This window comes from Ovis aries, chromosome 1 (assembly GCF_016772045.2).
Source record: "Ovis aries strain OAR_USU_Benz2616 breed Rambouillet chromosome 1, ARS-UI_Ramb_v3.0, whole genome shotgun sequence".
NCBI classification, from domain to species: Eukaryota; Metazoa; Chordata; class Mammalia; order Artiodactyla; family Bovidae; genus Ovis; species Ovis aries.
In genome coordinates this window covers 192,290,926-192,318,546 of record NC_056054.1, presented here as the reverse complement: position 1 = coordinate 192,318,546, position 27,621 = coordinate 192,290,926, and the positions used below count along the sequence as shown (strand labels likewise).

The 27,621-nt window shown below is 53.2% G+C and overlaps 1 protein-coding gene across 2 annotated transcripts; it reads left to right on the top strand.

The window, feature by feature from the left end:
* Nucleotides 1–611: 611 nt before the first annotated feature.
* MELTF (melanotransferrin) lies at nt 612–27,369 on the top strand. Of its 2 annotated transcripts, XM_027957010.2 has the most exons (16): nt 612–777; nt 2,522–2,676; nt 3,972–4,071; nt 6,309–6,491; nt 8,063–8,219; nt 9,392–9,459; nt 13,591–13,778; nt 14,313–14,493; nt 15,355–15,506; nt 17,972–18,068; nt 18,962–19,156; nt 20,070–20,226; nt 20,329–20,396; nt 22,427–22,614; nt 24,738–24,936; nt 25,393–27,369. In XM_027957010.2, exons 1-16 carry the CDS (start codon nt 729–731, stop codon nt 25,473–25,475), a joined length of 2,220 nt encoding a protein of 739 aa, XP_027812811.2. In that variant the 5' UTR covers nt 612–728; the 3' UTR covers nt 25,476–27,369. The 2 variants fall into 2 exon arrangements, with proteins under 2 accessions (XP_027812811.2, XP_027812820.2); XM_027957019.2 differs by lacking the exons at nt 14,313–14,493; nt 15,355–15,506.
* Nucleotides 27,370–27,621: the final 252 nt, after the last annotated feature.

Below are 27,621 nucleotides of genomic sequence, written 5' to 3'. Positions count from 1 at the left end.
CTGAATGTGTGACCCAGGGCAAGTCACTTACCCCCTGCAGGTCCAAGAAGAGGCAGTGAGATCCCCCACTGCCAGTTTCTCCCCAGCCAGGACCGCATCAACCTGAGGTCATCTCTGTAGCCCTACATTCTCTGTACAAACCTGTGTTTGAAGAGACGCTGGTGAATGAATTCTATTGCTTTTGAGCTTCCTTCCTTTCAGCTCATGCCCTACGATTCTGACCTCTTCGTCTTTCCAAACCTGAATTTTTCCCTCTCCCATGGAACAAGCTATTGGGGATATTTCTAGGACAAGAGAGGGATCTTCTGGAATGAGGGGCAGACTGTTAAAGGGAGAGAGCCCTGAAACACCCGTCAGCTGGGGGAATCAGACCCTAGACAGCAGTTACCTGACTCTCAGGAACAGCTGTGTGTGCTTGTCCAGGCCCAGGAGCAGGAGGATCAAGAGACTTGAGAGACTGCTCCACCACCCACTGCGCGCCTGCAGAGGCTCCAGCAGGGGGCACCAGAGGGAAGGGCAGGGCCACCCAGGTCAGCCCAGGTGTCCAGTCGAGGGTGGGCGGGTGCAAGCTAGAGGCGTGGACGCCACCAAAGCACGCCCCGGCCGCTCTTAAGGAGCTGAAGGCCAGTGCCAGAGAGGAAGGAGGAAGAAAGCCCCGCGGCTGCTGACCCTCTGGGACCCAGAAGTAGACAAAACCCGCGCCCAGCCCGGCCCTAGCTAGCTGCGCCATGCGGGGCTCCAGCGTGGCTCTGTGGCTCTTCCTGACTCTGCGCGCTGGTGAGACCCCGCCGCCCGGCCCTGGGAGACGGAGCTGGGGCGGGGGTCCTGGGTTCTCCAGCCACAACCCCCACCCCCAGCCACAGGAGGGTCTCGCGGGCTGAAAAGTGTGTCCTGAACCTTGTTTCCCAGGAAAGAGGGGAGATTAGGAAAGGCGCGAAGGACGACAGGGGAGGGTACTAGCACTGACCCAAGCAGACCAGGATGTCTGGAGGGCTTCTTGGAGGAAGTGGCATTGAGCTGGGCATTGAAAAAGCGAAGGTAGCCAAGGAGAGGCGCCGGCAGAGGCATGGAGGCGAGAGTTCTGGAATGCGGAGAGAAGGTCCGGAGAGTGAATGTTCTTGATGCCTAGGAAGCCCAGGGAGGCCCTAGGAGCCAGAGAGGCTCTACTTTTTCCTGAGGGAGGCGGGAGAAGACTCTGAGGGACTGGAGGGGAGGAGGTGAGAGATACTGCCCTGGAGACCGCTCCAGGGTACCCAGCATGGACAGAGGAGGGGGTGCAGGCAGGGTCTTCTCCTTCGGCAGGCCACTCTCAAGGGAGTCAGAATCCCTGCCGCTGAGACTTGAGGTGGGACCTCCCGGGGAGCTGCCAGGCTGCCCACAGGGATCGCGGGCGGAGGCAGGTGAAAGGATGGCTTCAAGCCACTGCTCTGACCATCAGTACAGAAAATGGGCCTGGCACTCCTGTCAGGGCCAGCAGCTGCCAGATCTACCAGGGTGCAGCTTTGGAGCGCTGGAGAAGGGAGAGCAGTTCTACATCCCTGGGGCGGAGCTGGGGGAGGCCAAGAGGGGCTGAAGGGAGACTGGAGGAATCTGCAGTCTTGACCCCTGGAGTAGGGATGGGAAGCACAGACTGCCTTGGGAGAGTCCTTGCCTGGTGGAAATGGACCCAAAGCCTCAGGGCAGGTCTGGCTGGGAGGGTGATTAGTGGAGGAGGCTCCCTGCTGGGCCCCTAGACTGGGGGCTCTCTGGAACTCTGACCTGGTCAGATCCCAGGACCCAAGAGGGTCCCCGCCAGAGGAGGGGCCTAAGTGGAAGTCAACTGAGGACCCTGTATCCTGACTCTACAGAGGTTTACTTCTAGCGCAGAAGGTATTGCCCTCATCTGCTTTCTCAGACAATAAAACAGGCTCAGAGAGGTCAAATAAGTTGCCTGAAGTCACCAGCTGGAGGAAGAGGAACTTGAGGCCAACCTGCTGACTCCCTTCCCTCCCCTTGTCAGGGGCCTGGAGCTTTGCCCACAGAGGGTGGGTCTGCAGTGGATGTAACCACCAATGCTCCAAGGGCCGCACGTCTCCTCAGGGGGCTGCCACGACCATTTCCTGGTTTCATGTCCCAGTTTATGATGGGGGCCCAGGGACACTGCTGAGGGTGAGGACCCAGTCCAGCACTCTCTTGCTAGAGGACACAAAGACTCAAGAGGGGCAGGAACCAGCCAGTGCTCCTTCCATCCGCCAGGCTGTGCTCCAGGCCGGGGAGGGGTGGGAGAGGAAAGCCCAGCTGCTACACTGGGAGACCCTCCCTGGCCAATGCAAAGGGCCAGATGTCTGCCCCTGGGCAAGTGCAGGGAATGCATGGCCCACACCTGGCTTTAGAGGTTCCCGGGCTGCAACACCTCTTTGTGCCCTAGCACCCCACAGTGGGAGGGCAGGGCTGTGGTGTGGACTAGCTATTTGTGCTGAAGGGCCCCAGAGTGGGCTGGGGCTGCAGGGGCCCAGCCTCACTGTCCCCCGGCCGTCCCCAGTGCTTGGCGGGATGGAGGTGCGGTGGTGCACCATCTCAGACCCGGAGCAGCAGAAGTGCAGTGACATGAGCAAGGCCTTCCAGCAAGCAGGCATCCAGCCCTCTGTCCTGTGTGTCCAGGGCACCTCTGCCGACCACTGCGTCCAGCTCATCACGGTGAGTCCTCTCCCTTCCGTTCTGCCCAGACGAGAGGGCTGTGACTCAGGAGGGAGCACACAACAGCCTCATTCACCGGGAAATGTTCCCAAGTCCCCCTGCCAGGCTGGGCGATAGGATCGCCTGAGTTTCCCTAGTAACAAGGGCCAGCCTGTTTCCTGCTGAGGAGGTGCAGGCCAGGCGCTGGGAGGCCCCGGGAGGGCCCTGCTCAGGCACTGGTGGGGAAAGGTGTCCGAGAGGCAGAGTTTCCTTACACAGAGCCCTTCTGCATGGGGGACACGACCTGTCCCACCCAGGGAAGCCCGGACAACAGACCACTCAGTGGCCCACAGCAGTTTCTCCCTCCTCCCTGGAGTTTTCTAGAACAGGGCTTGTGTCTTCTGGGGCAGTCCTGGGTGGGTGAGTGGGGAGTGGGAGAGATTTCCTGAGTGGCGGGAGGTCTGCTAACTAGCGCTGACGGTTAAGAGGCAGGACTTTAGTGCAGGACAAGGTGTGGAGGGAAACACTGGGGAAGGAACAGGGCACCTGGGTCTTCCTTCCAGTTCAACCCCGGATATGCCCCAGAGCGAATCCAGTCAGAGTCCACGTGGCCAGGGCCTGGATCCACCGTAAGGGTGGAAAGCAATTATGTTGAACCATCATTCTATCATGACCCCATTTGTGTTTTTTAAAATGAAAAGGAATAAACTGAACTGAAGAGAGCATCTGTAGGATTCAACCTGCATCTTTGAGAGAAAACCCAGGAAACAGGTTAGCGGTAGAGACAAGGGCTGGAGAAACAAGAAAGTGAGGGACACTCACTTTTCACTGATTTTCATTTTGTGCTTATTTTTAGCTATGTGTATCTTTTATAGTGCTTAGTCGCTCAGTCATGTCCGACTCTTTGCGACCCCATGCACTGCAGCCTGCCAGGCTCCTCCGTCCATGAGACTCTCCAGGCAAGAATACTGGAGCAGGTTGCCATGCCCTTCTCTAGGGGATCTTCCCAACCCAGGGATCAAACCCAGGTCTCCCCCATTGCAGGTGGCTTCTTTACCATCTGAGCCACCAGTGTCCAATAAAATTAAAAATAATATAATTAGAAAAATAAGGCGAGCCCTTGGTCCTGATGAGGGGACACCCCTGGGCCCTGGCAGGGAGGGCCCTGCAAGGCTGAGCCAGGATGGGGCTCCTGGGCCAGATGGAAGGACTGTGTGCACCCCTAGGGCTATTTGAGGGCAGGCTGGTGGGCACCCCTGAGCTCCTGGCTGAGCGGCCCTGGGGCCAAGCTACACTGACCCACGTGTTCCCAGCAGGCCCAGGAGGCTGATGCCATCACTCTGGATGGAGGAGCCATTTACCAGGCGGGGAAGGAGCACGGCCTGAAGCCTGTGGTGGGCGAGGTGTACGATCAAGGTCAGAGGGCAAGTGGGAAGGGTGGCAGGAGAGAGGAGGTTGCTCAGCGGTGTGTCATTGCTGGACTTGGCCCGACTCCGCAGCCCCCGAGCTGGTCAGTGGTCCTGTTCCCAGAGTGTCCCGCCCCTGACACCCGGGGGTGCCAGAAACGCGCAAGGCTGACCTGAGTTTGTTCTTCCTCATGGGGAGCCCAGCAGCCCCCTGTCACCCATCAGCTCTTACTGAAGGGCTGCCCCACACCTGGTGTAAGGCTGGGCATGATGGCCAGGTGAAGAGGGAGTCAGTGAGGCCCAGCTGCCTGCGTCCCAGTGGCCTCTGTGAGACTCAGCAAGGAGTGGGGACGGGCCAGACAGGAAGTGGTGACCAGGAGCTGCAGAGCCCAACAGACCATGAAGGAACCCTGGTTCTGTCCTTGCCGTCATCTTCTGTGGCCCCTGATGCCCTCCACATGCCCTCCTCAGGACCATAACATCGGGACAGTGATCCCTGCCCTGTCACGTGGATTCAGTGAGCAGGTCTGTGTGCCCCTGACATGTGGGTGCAGTCAGGAATGTGGGTCCTGCACTCACACCACACCTGCCTCTGGCTCAGCCGCTGGCTGGATCCCCTCCCCAACTGTCCAGTGCCTCTAGTCTCTCCAAGCCCAGCTCAGCTCTCCCCACCAAAGAGCTCCCCTGGGCCCTCCCACCGCTGCAAAGTCCTATCCTTCCTGTTTTTCAGAGCACTCACTCACTCCACAAGGTCCTGTCCCCTCCGTCTGTCTTCTCTGTCCTCAGCACAGCGAGTCCCCTGAGGCGGACCTAGTCCGCATCCTTGTATAGCCCCGGTGCCTGGTACGCAGCACAGGGTCTCACTTGGACACTTGATAACTGTCAGAGGATCCAGGACATGGTCCAGCCCTGCAAACCAGCCAGCCTTTCCACTCAATGGCCAGAAACAGCCCTGCCTCGTGGGCCCCAGACACAGCTCTTCCTCTTTTAATTAATTCAACGCATTCATTGAGCACCTCTGTGCCAGTCATGAGCATAGACTAGTAAACAAGAGAGCCCGTTCCTGCCCTCACAGAGCAGGAGTCACAAGGTAAATAAATGCCAAATGCTTCAGTTACAGATGTGCTGGGTGCTGTGAGCGCAGTAACGGCCACGCAGAAGAAGATAAGGGCGATGGGAGGCCTGCTGACATAGAGCAGCAGGAGGGCTTGTCTGGAGCCATGAGCTCTGAGAAAGGCCCAGGGAGGAAAGAACTCGGTGTGTTCAAGGAGCTAGAAAGGACGGCCACACTGGGGAGTCAGAGGATGAGACCCAATGGGACTACTTAGATTGGCAGAGGCCAGGCTCAGGTGTGCAGGAAATTATGCCAGCTTGGTTTTCTCGAACTTAACTTCATTCTGATCATGGGCATCTCGCCACCCCGGGCAGTCGTGTGTGTGTCTGTGTGTGTGTGCTGGGATGCTCCCTGGTCATCAGACCCCGTAGAGGAATCATCCCTGTCTTGTCTGAATAGACTCTTCCAGGCAACATTTGGTCCAGGGGACTCTTTTGCAAGGCTTAGAGCCTTGCCTGCCCACATGCACCCCATTCATCCGACAGTCATCAGGTGACCAAGTGAGACCCTGTGCTGGGACGGGAGCTACACAAGGACGCAGACCAGGCCCGTCTTAGGCGACTCACTGTGGCTATTTGGGATAACTCACTTGAGTGATCTGGGACTACATTGCTAGTGTTTCTCTTCCGGTCTTTCTATCCTCCCATCCCTGGCCCAGCACTGAGAAATCACTTTTTCTAATCTGAGGGAAGCCCCTGCCCTGCTCCCTCTGCTCCTCTCAACCACCTTATTCCCAAAACAGGACACCATTCCCTCCGTTCCTTTAGGTTCTCCTAAGGGCCTATACTTTTGGAAAACAAAAGACTTACAGGCTACTTCTGCTTTTGGTCTGGCTGCAGAGCTCCCTTGATGTGTGCAAATGTAGTGCCAGCTGGCTTGGGAAGGAAAGGGGGGAAATTAATGCATGAATTACCATCTCAGGATAATAGCCTCTACCTGAGGCTGGCGGGGGTGGGGTCTTGTGACGACATGTGCATTGCACCGACTTGCTATCTCAATACTAGAACGCCGCACACGTACACGTGAGCACAGCCACACGCACCCTTCTCCCTCCGCCCTCCTGGGCAGGGTCCCAGCCTCTCTTGCAGCTTCTCCCTTGCCACCCTCACTACTCTCCTCTCCCCTCCTTCTAGAGATTGGTACCTCCTATTATGCCGTAGCTGTGGTCAAGAGGGGCTCCCAGGTGACCATCAACACCCTGAAAGGCATGAAGTCCTGCCACACGGGCATCAACCGGACGGTGGGCTGGAACGTGCCCGTGGGCTACCTGGTAGAGAGCGGCCGCCTCTCAGTGATGGGCTGTGATGTGCTCAGAGGTGAGGGCTTGGCCGCCAAAGGCTTCTCCCACAAGGGCTCTGCATTTCCCCTCATAGGACACCCTCTCCCCAGGCTCACCTTCACGGCGCCCTTTAAGGAGCAGCACAGTCCCCACTCCCCTGGGCCTTCGGGACACCTGGTCGGTGACATCACTCCCTCCTCTCCTGCTGGCCGGCCTGGTGTTGCACCACTTAAATTCCTGGTTGGTCGGCTCCTCCAGGCACTGGGCCCTCATCCTGGCTTCCACAGCACAGCCAAGCACAGGGCCCACAAGAGGCCCACAAAGCCCACCCCACGGGAGACGGTGAATCCCCCAGGAGTGCCTCACACCTGCGGTAGACATGGTTGCTATTTCCATAAATGTGCCATCAGCTTCACAAGGTCAGAAGCTGTATTTTTTCAGGACTCAGACGAGGCTTGTACCCAGGAAGCTCACAAGTGGCTAATCAGAGCCCCACATTGATTCACAGGTGGTGAGAATAGGGTTGTCCTGCAGACGAAATGTGTCCCTGAGAGTTGGGTGAGGGCAGGGGGTCCCGGGGGGCCTGGCCGGGAGCCCAGAGCCCTGGTTCTCATGCTTTGGGCTGCTTTTCCCAGTCAGCCACTGGCCATTGTGCTGTGTCAATCTGAGGCGGCCTCCAACACATCACAGCTACATTATTATCAGTCTTCCTTCTTGGGACTATAGCTCATCTTAGAGTTTCGGGTGTCCCCAAACCCTGTATCCCTAAGCAGGCTGCCTCCTGCTTTGTCTGCAAAGCCCAGACTTTTCTGTGGGGACACATGAGTGAAAACCTTGGCTCAGCATGGCCTGCCCTCAGAAAGATTACACAATGCACTTCACTCTTCTCCCCTGCAAAATGCAGAGGTTAAGACTTACTACAGCGCTGTGGTTTGGAGGACTGAGATCGTGCTCACAGTGCCCTTGCAGAATGCACAGGGTGTGCGCTCGATGCTGGGAGCTGCTGTCACTATGAGCTCAACTTTCATACCTCCTGGTGGGCTTCTCACAGTGGTGCGCGCACACACACACACACACACATACTACACACATACATGCTACCTCCGCCAGCAACATGAGGCCCACAGAGCGTCATGCATAAGAACCTGGAAGCCATGTCCTCTCAAACGGTGACCAGGGGTGGGAGGTTTACCAGCCACTTGGCACATTTATTAAATATCTACTGCCCTGCGAGGACGCAGAAAGACTGAGAAAGGAACCCAGCTTGGAAGAGCTTGGTTTAGCTGAGCACAATGCAACTGGCCCAGTGTAGTACCAGCATTTGCTCACCCTACACAGCACTAGGGTGTAACTGGGCACAGGATAAATATTTGCCAAGAGGGTGGACTTGGGGCCCGGCTGGTTGAAGAGGCCCCCAAATCCTGCAGATCCCGACCCCCTTCACCAACCAGGCCTCCTTCTAAGTGGATCCAGTTCCCCAGGTCTGCTCAGACTGGAGTCTGGAGAGTCCATGCCTCCTGACTACAGCCTGAGTGGCCCGAGCCCTCCCTGGAGGATGGGGTGGGGGTCTGACGCTGTGCGACTGACCCCCTCTGTCTTCTCCCACAGCTGTCAGCGACTATTTTGGGGGCAGTTGTGTCCCGGGGGCAGGAGAGACCAGTTACTCAGAGTCCCTCTGTCGCCTCTGCCGGGGCGACTCCACTGGGGAAGGAGTGTGTGACAAGAGCCCCCTGGAGAGATACTACGACTACAGCGGGGCCTTCCGGTGAGAGGGGCTGGGGTGGGGCCACAAGCGCTGGGGAAACACACCTCGCCATTGATTGGGCCCCTAGGGGAGTGGTGATGTCAGCTGCATCTCATCAAAGCACCCTTTATATAGTTCATGTGCCTGGTTAGTTTAAAAACCTCAAACCAGAATATGCCAGACAGCATTTACTCATAAAATCAACATGTTTGGTATATTTAGAGAAGTAAGGGCTCAGAGAGAAGAAAACGGCAAAAATGGCCCTTTGCTGCTCCCAGGTCCCCATTCTGGCGTCTGAGACCAGCAGGGAGGGTGCTGAATTGGGGCAGTGAGTGTGGCAGGGACCCCCAAGGCGTGAACTCAGGGCTGGCCTCTCTCTGCTCCTATTCAGGCTGGCCCTTAAAATCAGTGCTCCATGGAGACAGGAGTCTCTTAACTGCTTGTGGGGCCCTTCCATCTGTCCACAAAGGAGGAAATATGCCCGGTGGGGGCTGGCATGGAAGCCTCCTGGTTCCCTCTCTCCACTCTGGTTACAGTGTTTCCACCTGGAACCGGAGTGTTTACACCCCAGGGTGTAACAGGGGAAGTGAAGTTTGGGGCACAGAAGAAGAAATGGTTCTTGGTCCTCTGAGTCAGAGACTCACCCACCCTGCCTCTCCTGGAGACATGCCCCAGTCCAGTCCAGGCTTGTTTGCTGACTGTAGGGACCTGGGCAGCCCCTTTGCCCAGTGGCCCTGAACTGCCTCCTTCACTGAGCAGTGACAGGTGGAGGGTCCATAAAGTCCTGGGCCCTTCCACACAGGGCTGTTGATGTGGCTTGAGAAGGTCTACCCCAATCCCCTGCCTTAGGACAGAGTCATCTTCAAAACATCCTGAGCGTTAAGCCTGACGATCAAGCAGCTGCCCTATGAGCACCCTCTCCTTTCACGCCCCAAACTCAGCTGCACAGAATCTACATGGCTTATGAAGGATCTCTCTCTAGGGGAGCTGCTTTCTCATCCCTATAGAGGTTAGGAAGGTTCTACAATTTGCCAAAGCCACACAGCCATACAGACTAGGGAACTGGAACCCGGGCTGCATGACTGTGAAACCCATGTCCGCCGAGACCCCACCCAGCACGGCCCAGGCCAGACCTCCCGAGGCGGAGGATGGCAGCTGGACCCCAGCCTGCCTCATTGCTTCCACCTGCGCAGGTGCCTGGCAGAAGGGGCCGGGGACGTGGCCTTTGTGAAGCACAGCACTGTGCTGGAGAACACAGATGGTGAGTGGAGGGGCTGGCCCCCAGCGGCAGGTTTCAGGCCCCATAAGCCTTCCTGACGGAAAGAAAGAGCTGGGTCTTACCAGTGGAGCTTAAACTGCTCTGTGCACAAGGGGGCTGGGGAGCCGCTCTGCCCTGCTCTGATACATATCTGGCCGTGGGTTCATTTTCCTTGTGAAGATTGGGTTCTGCTTTTGAAAAAAAAAGTTTATAAACCTCTGCACTAGCTGTCACCTACTGTCCGCTTCCAGCCTTTGCTCCTTGTCCTGAAGAGCCATCCCTTTACCCCAGATGAGGACTTACCAAAGATGGGTTGGTGTTATGTGTTGATCCATTACACCACTGTCATTTAAGAATATTTAGATTTTGAAATAACTGATCTTTAGAAGAATTGCAAGAATAATTCAAAAAACTTCCATTTATTCTTTATCCAGATTCCAGCTCTGAGCATTTGCCACATGGAATTGATCATTCTTTCTGTATGTGTGTATGTGTGTGTGTTTCTGAACCATTTTAGAGTATGTTTGCTCACATCACACCCTTTAATACTTTAGTACATATCTCCTAAGAACAAGGTGTTGTGGACCTCACCACAGTGCAGTTATCAAATTCAGGAAATGTAGCATGGACATAATATCTTAGTTATAATCCAGATACCAGATTCACTAACTGTCGATTCTGTCCTTTGCCACAATTTTTTCAGGTCAGGACCTGATCTAGGATCATGGATGATATTTAGTTGTTAGGTTGCTTTAGATTTCCTTAAGTTCAAACAGTTTCTCAATCTTTCTTTGTATTTAGTGTATTTTTGAAGAGTCAGGTCAGTTATTTTATAGAATGTGCTCTAATTTGGATTTGCCTAAGAATCTTTTATTTTTTTTAATTGAACTATAATTATGTACAGCAAAATGCACCCTTTTTGAAGTACTGTTCTATGAGTTTTGCTAAAGTACTGTTCTATGAGTTTTGCTAAAAATACACTGTTGTATAACCGCCACCACCACAATCAAGATAGTGACTGTGGGGACTTCCCTGGTGACCCAGTGGATAAGACTGCACTCTTAATGCAGGGGACATAGGTTCAATCCCTAGTCAGAGAACCAGATACCTCATGCCACAACTGAGAGCTGGCTCAGCCTAAATAAATAAATAAAGTAGCCTAAATAAATAAATAAAACATATGTTAAAAAAAAGACAGTGACTGTGGCAGACCTTTTACCCCAAAGTTCCATCATACCGCTTTCTGCAGTCCCTCCCAGCCCCCTCCCTGCTGGCTGTCAATCAACCTTTGGCCTCTACAGTTTTTCCTGTTCCATCATGCCTAATCATTGTCTTCTTTTTAAAAAATTTTTATCTCTTTTTTAATTGTTATTATTTCCCTTTAAATTAGAAGGTCTGTAATGTAGTCTGACATGCATGGAGGCAAAGAGCATGAACCAGATTCAAGAGAAAAATAATCTGAAAAAAAAGACATAGGATTGTCCCCAGAGCATGGCAATCCTATAATGAATCAAGCAAACAAGAATTTGGAAGGTGGAGAAAGAATTAGGGATGTTCAGTTCAGTTCAGTCACTCAGTCGTGTCTGACTCTTTGCAACCCCATGGACTGCAGCATGCCAGGCCTCGCTGTCCATCACCAACTCCCGGAGTTCACTCAAACCCATGTCCATGGAGTCAGTGTTGCCATCCAACCATCTCATCCTCTATTGTCCCCTTCTCCTCCTGCCCTCAATCTTTCCCAGCATCAGAGTCTTTTCAAATGAGTCAGCTCTTCGCATCAAGTGGCCAAAGTATTGGAGTTTCAGCTTCAGCATCAGTCCTACCAATGAACACCCAGGGCTGATCTCGTTTAGGATGGACTGGTTGGATCTCCTTGCAGTCCAAGGGACTCTCAAGAGTCTTCTCCAACACCACAGTTCAAAACATCAATTCTTCCGTGCTCAACTTTCTTTATAGTGCAACTCTCACATCCATACATGACCACTGGAAAAACCATAGCCTTGACTAGACAGACCTTTGTTGGCAAAGTAATGTCTCTGCTTTTGAATATGCTATCTAGGTTGGTCATAACTTTCCTTCCAAGGAGTAAGCATCTTTTAATTTCATGGCTGCGATCACCATCTGCAGTGATTTTGGAACCCAGAAAAATAAAGTCAGCCACTGTTTCCACTGTTTCCCCATCTATTTCCCATGAAGTGATGGAACCGGATGCCATGATCTTTGTTTTTTGAATGTTGAGCTGTAAGCCAACTTTTTCACTCTCCTCTTTCACTTTCATCAAGAGGCTCTTTAGTTCCTCTTCACTTTCTGCCATAAGGGTGGTATCATCTGCATATCTGAGGTTATTGATATTTCTCCCAGCAATCTTGATTCCAGCTTGTGCTTCTTCCAGTCCAGCGTTTCTCATGATGTACTCTGCATATAAGTTAAATAAGCAGGGTGACAATATATAGCCTTGACGTACTCCTTTCCCTATTTGGAACCAGTCTATTGTTCCAAGCCCAGTTCTAACTGTTGCTTCCTGACCTGCATACAGATTTCTCAAGAGGCAGGTCAGGTGGTCTGTATTCCCATCTCTTTCAGAATTTCCCACAGTTTGTTGTGATCCACACAGTCAAAGGCTTTGGCATAGTCAATAAAGCAGAAATAGATGTTTTTCTGGAACTCTCTTGCTTTTTCCATGAACCAGCGGATGTTGGCAATTTGATCTTTGGTTCTTCTGCCTTTTCTAAAGCCAGCTTGAACATCTGGAAGTTCACGGTTCACGTATTGCTGAAGCTTGGCATTAGGGATGTATTGGGTTATAATCATTTAAAATTTTGATGATAATCTAAGGAAATCTAAGAAAGTAATTATTTAAAGAGTTGTCTTTAAATCTTACAACAAGACTGATAAGAGCAAAAGAGTGATATTGACATAAATGTGCAAAGTAGTGAAGTAATATGGCTTTAATTGTCCCTAGTGAAGGAAGACAGGAGTGGCAGATTGAAATACCTAAATGATGCATTTGTCTCAGGGGTAGGCCAAGTGATCCCCCAGAATTCTATTACAAAGGTTTTGTAGCAGTTTAAAAATAGAGGAAAGTTGAGGAGTGGAGAGAGAATGACACTGAGTAATTGTTGAGAGTGCTATAAATTATCATGCAGTCATTAAAAATGACCTTTATGGAGTTTTCCAAACTATTACTTTCTTGGTTTTTTGGTTTGTTTTTAAATAGCTTTGGAGTGAATAGAGTGTTCATAATCACACAAATTATCTTTTTCCCTCCTATTATCTAGCAACGGTTTATCCTCCTCATTTTAAAACTTAAAAGTCATTAAAATATTGTTATGTAGGGCCATCTGTGGTATATTTTGTTGCATGAGTTACAATCCTTAAAATTAGTTTTATTAATATTCCTGTTTGGATATTCAGTCTTTTAGTCTTATGGAAAGCTTCCAGTAATGTGAAAAAATATTTTTAAATAAGTGAAAAAAATATAGGATGTAAAATTGCTTACCATGTATGGCTTTAACCATATTTAAAATGGTTAGAGGATAGAATAGAAAAAAGAACATAGAGGAAAAATACCAAAATATTAATAGTTAGAGTGGTGGGTGAATCTTAGAGAATTTGCCCTCTTCTATCTGGGCCACGGTTCTGGAAAATTTTGTCAGGATTTGTTTCCACCATTGCCCTATGCTCGGAACTAAATTTAGTGCCAGATGGCAGTGGTGAACTCCTGATATATTTCTCTCTCATCCTCAGATTCTCTTACTTTCTTATTCTTTTTGTCTTTAATAAGCAGTTCTGTTTATATGTGTTATTTTATTATCAGATATCTCAAATCCATTTTATTAGAAATTGGCGACAAATTTAAAAAGTAAGTAAATAGACACAGTCTATAGAGACACCTGATTTTATACAATGCGGCCACCAAGCTCCTCTTCATTCTGAGTTCTGGTTCTCACTTCTTGGTGTGGTTCTGGTTCTCACTTCCTGTAAGGGTCGATTTTCACTGTGTGTCTGTGGTCCATGACACCCTAGGCTCTCCCCAGGCCCCCTCTCAAGGGTCCTTCCCGAGGACCTCCGGGATCCTCACCAAGCCCCACCCAGGACCGGAGCTGGCTCATGACAGGATTCCCATCTTCCCAGGGAAAACCCTGCCCTCCTGGGGCCAGGCACTGCTGTCACAGGACTTTGAGCTGCTATGCCGGGATGGCACCCGGGCTGATGTCACCGAATGGAGGCAATGCCACTTGGCTCGGGTACCAGCTCATGCCGTGGTGGTCCGAGCCGACACAGATGGAGGCCTCATCTTCCGGCTGCTCAACGAAGGCCAGGTGAGTTCAGAGCACCCCACACAGCTTCTTGGGGTGGTAGGACCTTCTCGTCTTTCCCCAGGGTGGGAGCTCAGAGCCATCCCAGGGCTGCACCAGCCAGAGCAGGGGCAGGACCCAGAGGCAGAACATACGAGCAAATAAACAAAATGACAAAACAAATAAATGTCAAAGTACACCATTAATTAAATGTGGGAAATAATGTTTTACTGATATCGCTACATAGAAGAGCAGCAAGTTTCTGCCCACAGGCCACACCAGCTTTGGTTAGTTTTATTCATCCATGCCACCGAATTCGGCCCCACTGCTTGTGCTCAGTGCCATTGCACACCTGAGCCTTGAGCCATGTGTTCAGTCAGCTGAGTATGAAAAGGCAGAATGTACTGGGGAGCACAAGGGAAGGAGAGAGCTCATGCGGTCCTCAGAGTGGGTGCCTGGCCTGCAGGCACAGGAAAAAGGAAGCAGGAGATGAACTAGGAAGAAAAGATTCTCCCCGCAGTACATCATCAGCCCCCACCCCTGCCCCTTGATACACAGCGTCTGTTCAGCCATGAGGGTAGCAGCTTCCACATGTTCAGCTCTGAGGCCTATGGCCAGAAGAACCTGCTATTCAAAGACGCCACCTCCGAGCTGGTGCCCATCGCCACACAGACCTATGAGGCATGGCTGGGCCGCGAATACCTGCATGCCATGAAGGGTCTCCTCTGTGACCCCAACCGTAAGTCTACCTTTCTCTTCTCCTGCTGGCCCCAGCCTGACTATGGGTGTGGTCAGGCTTGCTGGAGAGGTGGCCAGAGGAGGGCACACACCCCAGGAGGTGTGTGTGCTTCTTGGCCCCAATGGGAACCTGTTTCTTCCACCTCCCTGCCTCTCATGGTTGGGGAAGAAGCATCTCTGAAGTCAAATGGCAGCACTGTACCCTGGAAACCCTACCTGCTCTGGGGGGTGGGATCCAGAACCCCAGGGTCTGTCTTGGGAAGGGTCTCTTTGCCCCTCCACCCAGTATTTGTCAAGTCCTGTCTTTCTCCCTCCACAGTGCCTCACTCCTCCCACAATGCCCCCATTTCCCCACAATGCCCACATCCTCCCACAGTGCCTCACTCTTCCCACAATGCCCCCATCCTCCCACAATGCCTCTATTTTCCCACAATGCCCCCATCTTCCCACAGTGCCTCACTCCTCTCACAATGCCCCCATCCTCCCACAATGCCCCCATTCTCCCGCAGTGCCTCACTCCTCCTCCTCACCATGTGGCCATGGCCCTGGTTCTGGCACTGTTTCTCATCTGGACCCTTACTGTAGTCTACATGACTTTATGCCTCTAGCCCCCACCTCCATGTATCCACCACCTACAGCCAGAGAGATGCTGTGCCTCAAGCCTTCTCACAGCCCCATGAAAGGGATTCTGTCCTCTACTTTCTGGGTAAGGAAACAGGATCAGATGGAGAAATAACTTACCTTTGTAGCTAACCATGGAAAGAAAGGGCCAGAATTTCTCTTGGGTTTGATTCTAGGCTCTTCCTACTGAGGGCCAGCCCCTGATGCAGGCTAGTGTGATCACATGCTCACACCCACACAGGACTGCCCCACTACCTGCGCTGGTGCGTGCTGTCCACCCCTGAGATCCAGAAGTGTGGAGATATGGCTGTGGCCTTCAGCCGGCAAAGGCTCAAGCCAGAGATCCAGTGTGTATCAGCCGAGTCCCCCCAGCAGTGCATGGAACGAATCCAGGTGGGAGCTGCGTCCAGAGGGCAGAGAGGGCCAGGTGGGCAGGCAGTGGTAGTGCCTGGGATGGTCCTCACTGGCCTTCCCTCTGCCTATCTGGTCTGGAGGATCCAGGGCAGCCTGAGTAGAAGAAAGTCTCCTATGACAATTCCACAGAGAAAGGGGAGGAGGAAGTTGCCACAGGAAGCAGCCACCACCCCTTGGCAAGGGGTAGGGGGAAGGCAGGGAAAAGGGGGCTGTTTCCCTTGGGGGAGCCCAGGGACTCCTCCCTGCTGAGCAGGTGGGCCAGGAGCAGAAGGACCATGGGACTGGCCCAGCTTGGCACTGATGACCCTGTGGCCTTGGGCAAGTCATTTTCCCTTTCTGAGTCTCAGTTTCCTCTTGTGCACATCGAGGGGTGGCATTGGGTCATCATTTATTAAACTGCAGTGCAATCAGAAATACATTTTACATCACAGTCTAGCACACAAAAAAAGTTTTCTTTCAGAAATAAACCTGTAAAAATATATATCCCCTATAGAGAGGTATGAAACCAAACAGTGCTTACCTTTACTAAGTACAATGTGTGCTAACAGTTTCTGTGTATTCTATCCTAGTCTTATTTTTTTAAGCTTATCATGGCCCATTAAATTGATTAAGCATTCATTAATATTCCTGCCACCTGACCCTGGTCTTGAGACCCATTCAGCTCTGTCCTGCTTTGCTTCTCTGACTATAGACTGAGGCCAGGAGTGGGAAGCAGTCCCATGGCCCTGCAGTCGGCTGAGGTCCTACTGTGGTCACAGGGATCTCCTCTGCTCCTGGACTGCTTCCTTCCTGTTTTCTAAGATCAACTAGGGTGGGGCCTGATTGAGGATTCTTTTCAAGGTGGTCCCCAAGTGCAGGCCAAGTCACATGCCCTGGAGTGTCAACCCTGCCCCAGCCAGGCAGCACATTGACTTGAAAAGAGGCAAGCAGGCAGCAATGACATGGGGCCGGGATCATGACTCTAACAATCTCATAAGCACTCACTTCCCACATACCCGGCACTATGCTAAGCCTTCATGTGGGTGATCTCAGTTAATCCTCAGAACGACACTTGTGGGATGGGTATGATTACTATCAGAGGTGGAGACTGAGGCTAGGGGAGGCTGAGGAAGTAACTTGCTCCAGGACACCCAGGTCAAGGGTGGGGGAGCCTCTCTCCCCAGAGGTTGCCTGGAACCTGATATGGCACTGAGGGAGGGGAGGCCAGCTGGAATCGAGGAAGGGAGATTCAGGGGTTGGGACTCTTCTGAGTCGTGGACAGGCTGTCCTGTGGAGGAGTGGCTGGTTGTAGGGGCCCCAGACCAGGCAGAGCTGCACGGAGATGTAGCTCTCTCCAGGCACAATTCCTCTCTTCATCTGAGCTCACAGAGGGCCACGGGAGGAAAGGGCTGGCATTAGGGAGGGTCCTGAGAAGCCCAGCAAAAGGCTCAGAGATCCTCCGTTCTAACTTCTAAGGCTCTCAGAGATGATGTCCTGTGTAGCTCTAATATCCATTTCCTGCCTGATCACAGTGACCCAGGCAAGCAGGGGTCAGCTGGCCCAGCCCCCGGGCTGTGGCATAGGGTCTGGGTTCCTCCTCAGCATCACGATGTGTAGGAGAAGGTCTAAATGGGAGGGAAGGGGTCCCCCAGAGATGCCCCTCTAGGCTCAGAATATCAACATCACTGCCTTTATTCTGTCGTCATAACTTCATGCCTCAGCCCTGGACCGTGGGGGGCACCTTCCTGGGGTGCTGGTGTCTCCTCTCTCCCTGGGCCACCTCCTTCCTTGGGGTATGGCTTGATTATCAGTTAATCTCTTTGCAGGGTCTGAGGAGCCACCTGTCCAGAGGCTTCAGAATGGACAAGTGGGGATGGGGCACAGGTGACCAGAGGGCTCTAGAGGCTTCTGAGGGGGGACGGACCTGGGCTACTCCTGAGGCAGGGCTCTATCCCTCCGCCCTGGAGCCTCCTCCCGTAGACCCTGAGACTGTCTTCTTTGCAGACCTGGCTTATTCACGCATTCACACGCACATTTGAGAAGCATGTAAAGCACTCCTGCTGTGCGCCAGTCCTTGGCCAGGTTCTGGGGGTGCAGTGCAATGCCTAGGTCCCTGAGGCTGGTGAGCCATGGGGAGACCCACATGGAGCGCGAGAGCAGGCGCTGTGCTAGGTTCTGCTCAGAACAGGGTCTGGCAACAGGAGACCCTCAGAAAACATGCGCTGAAAGGTTGAGAGACACCCGTGAATGGGAGCGCTGACGCTGGATGGTTTCAGGCCTCTGGTCCTCAAGCATCCTTACAAGGACAGGAAGGGGCAGATGGGGCAGGATAGGGTTCCCAGGGGAAGGGAGCCTGAGGCCAGAGTTCTGGAGAGACCCAGCTTTGGCACCTCTGTCAGATCCCGACACCCAGAGCTGTCTGGGGACCCGCCTCAGCTTGACCACTCTTTCTGTCCCCTCCGCAGGCTGGGCAGATTGACGCTGTGACCCTAAAGGGCGAGGACATTTACACAGCAGGGAAGACATATGGCCTGGTTCCAGCAGCTGGGGAGCACTATGCCTGTGAGTGCAGGTGCCAGCCCACTGGCCTCAGCAGGGAGGTGGTTGATTTTTTTGTTTTGTTTTTTATAATAGCTTCTCTAAAAGAGTCTTTCTCCCAGTTGCTGTCTGTCACGGGCAAACCACTCTGGCCCCAGGCACACAGTGTACCCACCCAGTCACTGGAAGTCTGGCAGGCTTTAGCAAACTTTCTGTGAAGGGTCAGAGAGTAAACACTGCAGGCTCTGCAGGCCACGTACAGACTCTGCTGCATGTTCTTTTTTTAAACAATGCTTTAAAAATATAAAAATTATTTTTAGCTTGCATCCCAGGCTGTACAAAAACAGGCTGAGTAATTTGCCAGGGTCTGAACTAGAAAGCCTCCTCGGCCTCTTCCATCCAGAGCATGTGGCTCATGGCAGGTGGCCCTGTCCGCTCATGAACACCTTTTCAGTGGCCGGGGCCAGGTGCTCTGTCCCTAGGTCTGCTGAGCTCAGGTCCACTCTACTTGGACGTGCGAACTCTCTCATCTGAGGGAAAGCGCATCTGCAACCTCAGCTATGCAGAAGGTGAGAAAAATACCACCTGAGTGTAAGGAAAGAAAAAAATTCTTCTGGAATTTCAGCAGTTGGAGCTGCTGAAAATGGAGCCGCACAGGCTGCTCCCCAGCAATGAGGGGACACGCAGAGTTATTGCTGCCAGACGCGCTCTGTGAACACCCACCTGGCTCTTGGCCTGGGCGCTCTTGAGCCTGGGCAGCCAGGTCTGACAGCAGCAGTGGGGAGTGTGTGGGGCCAGAGACACTGCTCTGAGGTCAAAGCAACTGGAGGGAACAGATTGCAGGCTCTGGCCTGGCTCTTGCTCAGCCGAGGCCAGTAAGCACAGATGAAGGGCCTCACTGGTGTCCCTTCCCCCAGCGGAGGACAGGAGTAACGCATACTTCGTGGTGGCCGTGGTGAAGCGGAACAGCTCCTATGCCTTCACCCTGGATGAGCTGCGGGGCAAGCGCTCCTGCCACCCGGGCTTCGGCAGCCCCGCGGGCTGGGACATCCCTGTGGGTGCCCTCGTGCAGAGGGGCTTCATCCGGCCCAGGGACTGCGACGTCCTCACAGGTACCACCCCCCGCAGACACACACACGTGTTCACTGGGGTTTACTGGGGTCGGGCCAGTTCTGAGGGTTGCGGTCCTCTCCCAGCAGGACCCCAGAGAAGGCAGCCCCAGAGAGATTTCCTCTTCTTCCTTGATGTGCCCCTTGCTCTTGGGAAGGTTAGGGAATATTCTTGGCCACACCCAGGACAATGGTGTCTGGCTCTGTGGAGGGTACCAGGGCCCCTACCCACTTACTCAGAGTGGAATGTTTCCAGGGGGGCGGGGAGCAGGCCAAGCGCATTGGTTCTAGGCCTGGCTCACACCATCCTGGCTCACAGGCTGTCTAGTCCAGTCACTGGGCATCTGGGGGGCCTTGTTGGGAAGTGGCCAGCCATCTGTATAAGTGCTGAAGAAGACACGTTTACCCAGCACCTACCATATGCCATAGGCAGGGCCCTCCCTGGGTGTTAAATCATGCACATTCATGGTGCGAGGAAGGCAGGAGGAAGCTGGCTGCACACACACCTCTGTCCCGGCTGGCACGTTGGAGGAAAATAACACATCTTTTTTCTAACCACCCACACAAGCACATGTAAGGTGTTAGGACTGGCTGCTCCCACTCCCAGACAGCTGGGCAGTTGCTCTGACTGGAACAGAAGAGTTGATGAGGTAGTGAGTTCCCTGTCCCCGAGGGAGTTCAAGGGAAAGTGGGTTCTTCTACCAGAGGTTGTTAGTGAAGGTTCTCATATCTAGACAGTCTCTGCATTCCCCCAGCCCCATGATCCTCACAGGAGGGGACGTGCCGCTCTGAGCTGGATGGGCGGGAGCAAATGGGTGGCCTTGAGCCACAGCGCCAGGCAAGGGGGCCAGATCTGTGGGGGAGCAGTCGCCCTCTCTGCCATGGCCCTCAACACAGCCCTCTCCCTCTGCCCCAGCGGTGAGTGAGTTCTTCAGTGCCAGCTGTGTGCCTGTGAACAACCCCCAAAACTACCCCTCCTCACTGTGTGCCCTCTGCGTGGGGGATGAGCAAGGCCGCAACAAGTGCGTGGGCAACAGCCAGGAGAGGTACTACGGCTACAGTGGCGCCTTCAGGTACCTGGTGGGCTGGGGCCGGGCGGCAGGGGAGGGGGCCCTGGGGCCAGGGGCCAGGATGGGACCTCCTGCCAATACCTGTCTTGACTTCTTGTGTGGCAGGTGCCTGGTTGAGAATGCAGGGGACGTTGCCTTCGTCAAGCACACGACGGTCTTTGACAATACAAATGGTATGTGTCAGCCCTGGGACCTGACAGAGCCAGACTGGTAGGGCCCTTCCCCATCTCCAGCAGAATCTAGCACTGGATGTTGCTGGGATTGCAGGCCAAGTGGCAATAGGGGAAGACTGAGTCTAGAAGGCTCTGCCCCTTGGGAGCCCAGGAGCCCAAGGGCCAAACAGTAAGAGCAGGCCTCGGGCAACATGTCCAAGTGCACAGGCCACCTGACAATCTATTTCTCTGGAAGCCAAATTCCCATTCTACCAAAATGGTAGCCACTCAGCCAGTTTGGAGAAACCCCTTCCAGGGTGTTTACATGGCACCAAGGTGTGTGGGTCGGGTGGCAGGGACCGCTCGCCCCAGGGTCATCAGTTCACATTAGAATCTTGTGTTTGTTCCTGAATGCATCAGTGCCACGAGCAGGGAAGTCACTCTGCAGTGCCAAGGTGCATAAGGCAAGGCGTGCCCCCCACCCCCACCCATTCACATCATGAGGTGGTGTTTTTCTCTGGAGTCACCTTCCTGGGCTCCACTGGGGAGAAGAGGCCAGGAATTCTGCTCCGGGGCCCCAGGCCCCCACCTGAAGTTCTACTGGGTTGCAGGCCTGTACCTGACTCCCCTGCCCGGTTCTGTTCTCCCTCCTTGGGGAAAGAGAGAGAAGTGGATTTTGCATTTTGAAGACTGGAAACTATTTCCCTTCAACATTTTTTGTTTGCGTTTTCTGTATACCCTGCCTACACCCCAGGCTTTGCAACCCCAAACATTGGAAGCTAAGTCTTCTCCACACTCTCCTAACACATCTCTTCCCAGGAACTCGGGGCAGAAAGGCAGAAGGCCTGAAGGGGAGGTGGAGATTGGTGAAGGGAAATCAAGACATGCAGGGAAAAAACATCAATCAGTATTTCAAAACTCAGATCCCACCATGCCTATGAGAGTCACTAAGGCTAAAAACCAGTTGCCTCAACAGAGCTGGAAGGGTTCCAGGCCCTGTTGTCGAAACCCCCTCACCTGCCAACCACCCACCAACAGCACTGGGGGTCATCCCCCAGAAGGAGGGAGCGGTGAGCCCTGCCTGGGCCCAGCCTGTGCCCTCTGTGTCCTGGTCTGGGGGTTCAGGGAGGAGACGGGGCCCTTGCGAGGTTCACTTGCAGAGAGGCACCCACTTCCCAAAGCCACTCAAATTTTTTTTATCTCTACTCAAGGACCCACCTGGAGTTCCTCCTGGAGATAGAAAGGCAGTGTATACTAAGTGGATATACGAAGGTACAAAATAATGTGATTCACCAAAGTAGTGTTTGTCAGGAAGTCTTTGGACCAGCCACTTGCATCAGAATTACTGAGTTACTGACTTAAAATATCTGACTTCCTTGGTGGCTCAGATGGTAAAGCGTCTGTCTACGATCCAGGAGACCCAGGTTCAATCCCTTGGTTGGGAAGATCCCCTGGAGAAGGAAATGGCAACCCACTCCAGTACTATTGCCTGGAAAATCCCATGGACAGAGGAGCCTGGTAGGCTACAGTCCATGGGGTTGCAGAGTCAGACACGACTGAGCGACTTCACGTTCATGTTCACAGCTTAAAATGCAGATTCCTGGATCCCATTCTAGCCTACCTGATGAGGTTCTTTGCAAGAAGGGACATTTGAAACTGCCTCTTATAGATCAACAACACATGATGTTTTATTCCATCTGGCTTGAGAATTTCACCTGTTAGGGGAGAGTCCATCGTACCCTCAGGCCTGAGACCTATGACACCAAGATGGAGTTCTTTGCCTAAGAGTGATTAAGAGCCTGTTCCTCCACCTGTAAAATGGGAGTGATTATATAGTTCTTTGCTACATAGCACATGCTTCTTATTCCCTACAAATAACATTATAAGCCCAGCTGGGTTCTCTCATTCTGGTAATAGAGCAGAGCAGTTGAAGAGTGGAGATGGTTGGGGAGCTGGCCAGATATCACCACCTCTCCCCAGTCAAGGACTTGGGGTCCCTGAGGAGAGCAGTCTCTCTCTATCCGCTCCCCTCCTCTGCTTCATCCCTTCAGGCCACAGTTCTGAGCCCTGGGCTGCTGAGCTCATGTCGGAGGACTACGAGCTGCTGTGTCCCAATGGGGCCCGGGCCGAGGTGACCCAGTTTGCAGCCTGCAACCTGGCACAGATACCATCCCATGCTGTCATGGTCCGTCCGGACACCAATATCTTCACTGTGTATGGACTGCTGGACAAGGCCCAGGTGAGCGAGGGCAGGAGCTGCCCCACTGGGTGGTTTGCAGGGTGGGGATGGTGACAGAGGTAAGCCAAGCCCCTCAGTCACCTCAGTCTACCTGGAGCAGACTTCAGGAGAAACTGAGGAAATTCTAGGGAATTTCTCAGAAATTCTGTGAATGTCACTTAGTCAAGGCCATCCCTCCAACCACTGTCCCCTCTGTCTCCTGCATCATTAATTTTCCCTTCTCAGCCAGACCATTCCCACCAACATACAAACCTGCTATTCTTTCTACCATCCTGTAAAAACAAGTGAACCTTCTCTTGGTCTCACATCCCCTTATAACCATAACCCCACTCCCTTTTATAGCAGAATTCCTTCAAAGAGCCATCTCTAGTCTGGAGTCATCAATTCCTCCTTTCCTGGCCTCTCTTAAGGATGGAGACTATTCCAGACAGGCCCCACCAGGTGCTGAGACTGCCTTGGTCGAGGTCTCACTGGCCCATGCTGCTAAATCCTGTGGCTGTTTCTCAGTCCACGTCTCCCTGGCCTCGCAGCATCACTGGCTGCAGCTCCCTCTTCCTGAAGTTCACCACCCTCCTGGACGCAGTTTCCCCCTTGGCGCCCCAGGCCCCAGGCCCCATGCCTGCCTGGCTCTCCCGCCACCTCCCCAGCCTCTCCTCCATCCCCTTTGCTAGTTCTTCCTCATTTCCCTGGCTGGTAACCACTGGAGTGCCCCGAGCTTCATCCTAAGCCCTCTTCTCTGTCGGCACCTATACCCTTATTGATCTCATCCAGCCCCATCATTAACTACCATCCGTATACTGATGACTGCTAAGTGTACATCCTCAACCCTGCTGCAGTCTCACCCTTTAATCTCAAACATGCATCTTTGGCAGCTGCCTATTTGACATTTCCATTTCTAACAGCCTTTTTGACCTGAACAAGTCAAAGTTGGACTCCTCTTTTTCCCTCCGTCTTCCCCATTTCAACGAATAAGCAGCCTCAGACTTCCCATTTCCTCAAGAGTCAGGTCAGACTCGTCTTCCTCTCGCGCCCTACTTCCAGTCAATCAACAAATCCTATTGGCCACACTTGCAAAACACATCTGAAATTTGAACCCAGGCTGTCTGACAAGACTGCCCCAGGTTCCAAACCTTCCCCTCTACACACTCCCAACCTGATATAGACTGAAATTGACCTCATTTCCCTCTGTCCATAAGCAACACAGACTTGCAAAGCCAGCTGACCCTCCAGGCCGATTCCTAACTTTGGAAATGATGTTTAATCTCATCTTTCCTATGGAATCCTTCTGTCTCAGGAGTTCTTAACTCTGGGTCTGTGGCCTTCCCCAAGGGGCCCGAAACCCTCTGCAGTGATGTGTGGGACGAGCCCTGTATGAATGTGCACTTTTCTGGGGAGAAGGTTGAGAGCTTTCATCAGATCCTCACGAGGATCCACGAGTCCCCTCAAAAGATCAATAGCCACGTTACTTTCTTTCCCCCTGACCAGTATTTGAAGGCTGAAGTGGGCATTTGTCCATGTTCTTCTGATGTCTTATATGTATTCCTCATTTCTCAAATCCCTTCTGGGCTTTTTCTAGCCATAGCACACTCACCCTGAGAACCCTCAACAGGGAAGAGAACAGCTCCTCAAGAAAATCTTGGTGCGAGGAGGGTGGGTTAGTAAAGGATATTCAACTTACCTGGTACTTTCTTAGTACTGGTATCAGAATGAATGGCTCTCTTATGAAATCATTTTGGTTGGGGATAAAGGATACCCATGAAAAAGAGTGAGGAAGCCTGGTAGAAAAGGATGAGGAATGCTGAGCAGACTTAGCAGACCCCTCAGTAATCTCATCCACATCCTCTCTCATTTCTGAGTCTTTCTTCCTGTGAAGGCTCAGGCTTCAATATCCAAGAGCTGGTTTGGTGTGATGTTTCTGGATGGCTGTCTTACTATGCTGGCTGTGGTCATCTCTTACTCCACGTCGGCTTTGGTGACAGAGGTCAATGAGTCAATGATTTTAAAGCAGAGTCTTGGCACCTGACTTTCCTTGCTCCTTGGTACATAAAGCGATTAATGGCAAGTGATACCCAGGTGACCATTTGTGAGCCCAGATGCAAAGCTGATCTGCTGTGTGCTTCCAGGACCTCTTTGGAGATGACCACAATAAGAATGGGTTCAGAATGTTCGACTCCTCCAGCTATCATGGCCAAGACCTGCTTTTCAAGGATGCTGCTGTCCGGGTGGTACCTGTGGGAGAAAAGACGACATATCGTAGCTGGCTGGGCCCCGACTACGTGGTGGCTCTGGAAGGGATGCTGTCTCAGCAGTGCTCAGGCACAGGTAGGGCAGGCCGGCAGGCTCACACCCCACAGAACAGTGGGCACAATCCCCGGGCATCCTCCCAAGCCTTTCTCCCCAAACCTTGAGTGAACCGAGGGCACTCTGCATCTTTGCAAATGATCAAGATGAAGTGCCCTGAGAGGGTCTGAACAGTTATAGCAGAAACACTGGCTGTAGAATCCAGACAGACCTGGATAATGAATATAAATGTTAAAAATAATCATCCAAAGAGGATTCAGGCAACTGCATAAATATACATGTAGTGTAATTTTGAAAGAAATGAATATGTAAAGAAACCAGGGGAAAGAAAAATTGTAATAGGGTAGCAAGAGGGAGCCTGGAGTGAATTTAGTACACAGAAATACGCTCCATCTAGTCCTGCGCATGAGGGGCAGTGGGCCACAAACACAGCTCCTGGCACTTCTAGGCCCTTACTGTCTGTGTTTAATCCCTCAGCGACCGCGGCCTCCAGGGTCTCCCTACTCCTGCTGCTGCTCCCGCTGGCCCTCACGGCCAGCCTCCTCCAGCCCTGCCTCTGAAGCATCTCTGGGCCAGCCTTGCCCTCCTTTGGAATGGAAAGCTATTCAGAAATCTCTCTAAATAAGACTGTTCTCAGTAAATTCGGTTAACACTGCTCAGAGAAAAAAATGTGTGATGGGAAAGGAAGCGTGAAAAACCATAGAGCTCCTCAGGGCTGCGATTCCGACACTGAAGTTTCTGTGATTGCTTCAAAGTGGAATAAAGACGAATGTTAAAACAAAGTGCCCCCAACTGGACTGAGCGGGTCCCTCCTGCTGGAACCCAGCCTCTGCCTCCCAGGCACCACCTGTCCCTCCGCTACCTGAAGCGGCGCTGGCCCGCCTCCAGTCACGCCCCACCCACAGGCTGGCGCAGCCGCTTCCCTGCAGGTCTGCAGGCTCCCGCCGCACGGATCCTCACCGGTTGCCAAGGAAACGAGCTGAACCCGAGCTTCCCACATGGCCCTCTCTGCTGGAACTCGCCCTGCTGAGCCGCCCAGGGGGCCCTGGTGAGATGACAGGCCTGCCGGCCCCTCCCTGCCCGTTCCCACCTCCCCCTCTGAGGAGTGGACACCGCACCCAGCAACTCCCGTCAGCCCCCGCTCCGTCTGTCCCTGGACTCCCTGTTCCAGCCTCCCTCATGAGGATACTGTGTGTCTGTCCACTGAGGCAGTACCTGATGAGGCTGGAGCCAGGCCCTCCAAGGAGGCAAAGCTTCTGGGCACTCACAGCCCTTTGTCCTTGCCTTCTGCGGCTTGGCATGGCCAGGACCACCGGACCCCTAATTGTGCTGGGCTGGGGAGGCCAGGGCTGGACCCTAGGGATGAAGTCCTCAAGGGTCCTGGGGCAACGGAAATGATTCTCAGAATTTTTACTAGGTGGGGGGCTTAATGCAGGGTTGGAGGTCTAAAATCTTGCCTAAATACCTGTCTGTGGTAAGAAGGGCAGGCCTCAGAACAAGGCGTGGTCTGTGTGCCCGGCCCTTTGGCGGGTCAGCTGCACCAGGCTCTGTCCTGAGGCCCAGACCTGTCAGCAGGAATCCCCACTCCTGAGTTTCCTCCTCTTAGGCTCCATCGCAGTTTACCCCCTCCTGCCCTGCTGTGATGTCCACCGCTCTGGAGCTGCTCCTGTACCTCTGGCAGGAGTGGTTTCCTCCAAATTAAAGGGTTCAGCCTCGGGGCTTCCCAGTGATCTCCAGGAGCTCAAGTGTGTGTGTGTGGGGGTGGGGGTGCCTTTGAAGAGCTGGGGATGGGGAGATGCCATTCTGTCTGTCAGAGGAGCCTCAGGCCAGCGAGGGTTGTTTGGAAAGCAGGAAAAAGTTTCTCGAACTGCCAGCTCTTACTCTGAAATCTGCTCCCTTAAAAAAAGTGAAAAGAAGAAAACGAGAGCAAGCCACCTTCGTCAGCAGGCTGGGAGCCGCGTGGGCCTGGAGCTATTTGCATCTCCGTCTGCGGGGGCCTCGGGGATGCTGATGACAGGCTGGGCTCCCAGTGCTTCGCCCCCACCTGTGGGCGGTGGGCTGGATCCCTTCCATCCTCAGCGGAGAAGGAGGCCACTGGCAGTGTCCTGGCCCCCGCCCCACTGTGAGAGGCCAGAAGGAGCCGGCCTCAGCTACCAAGCTTGTACCCTCTTATCTGAAGGAGCAAAATAAGTCTTCTCTGGCTTGATGATTGTTTGATTTCTTTTTCTTTTTTTCAAAGGGAGATTTGTGCAGTGAGGAGTGTATTATCATGTGGCCAACCTGGGCCAGTGTGCTGCCCGGGGTGTGACGCTGTACTGTGAGCCCCTCAAGGGTGTGACCTGCCTGAGTGCTGGGTGACTTCTGACTGTCAGGTGACAGCAAGGAGCCACCGCTGTGTCAGCCCTCATGAAAGACATGGGTTTGTTCTTTTAAATAAAGCCAAACAACCCTGCACTGGCTGAGGCTTGGATTCTGATAGAAAACTGCTGATGATGGTTCACTTTTTTCTTCTTAGGTGGTCAGAGGTCTGCAAGCCCCAGCTCACCCCCCTGCCTCCCAGAATGACAGATTCCACTCAGAACCTCAGGCAGGAACCAGTCCAAGCCTCCAACCAGCGAGGCCCACAACTCCCTTCTCCAGTACGGACTGGTTCTCTGGCCTCAGCCATCCCAGCACATCCCAGCTGCCTCCATCCTCTCGGCCTCT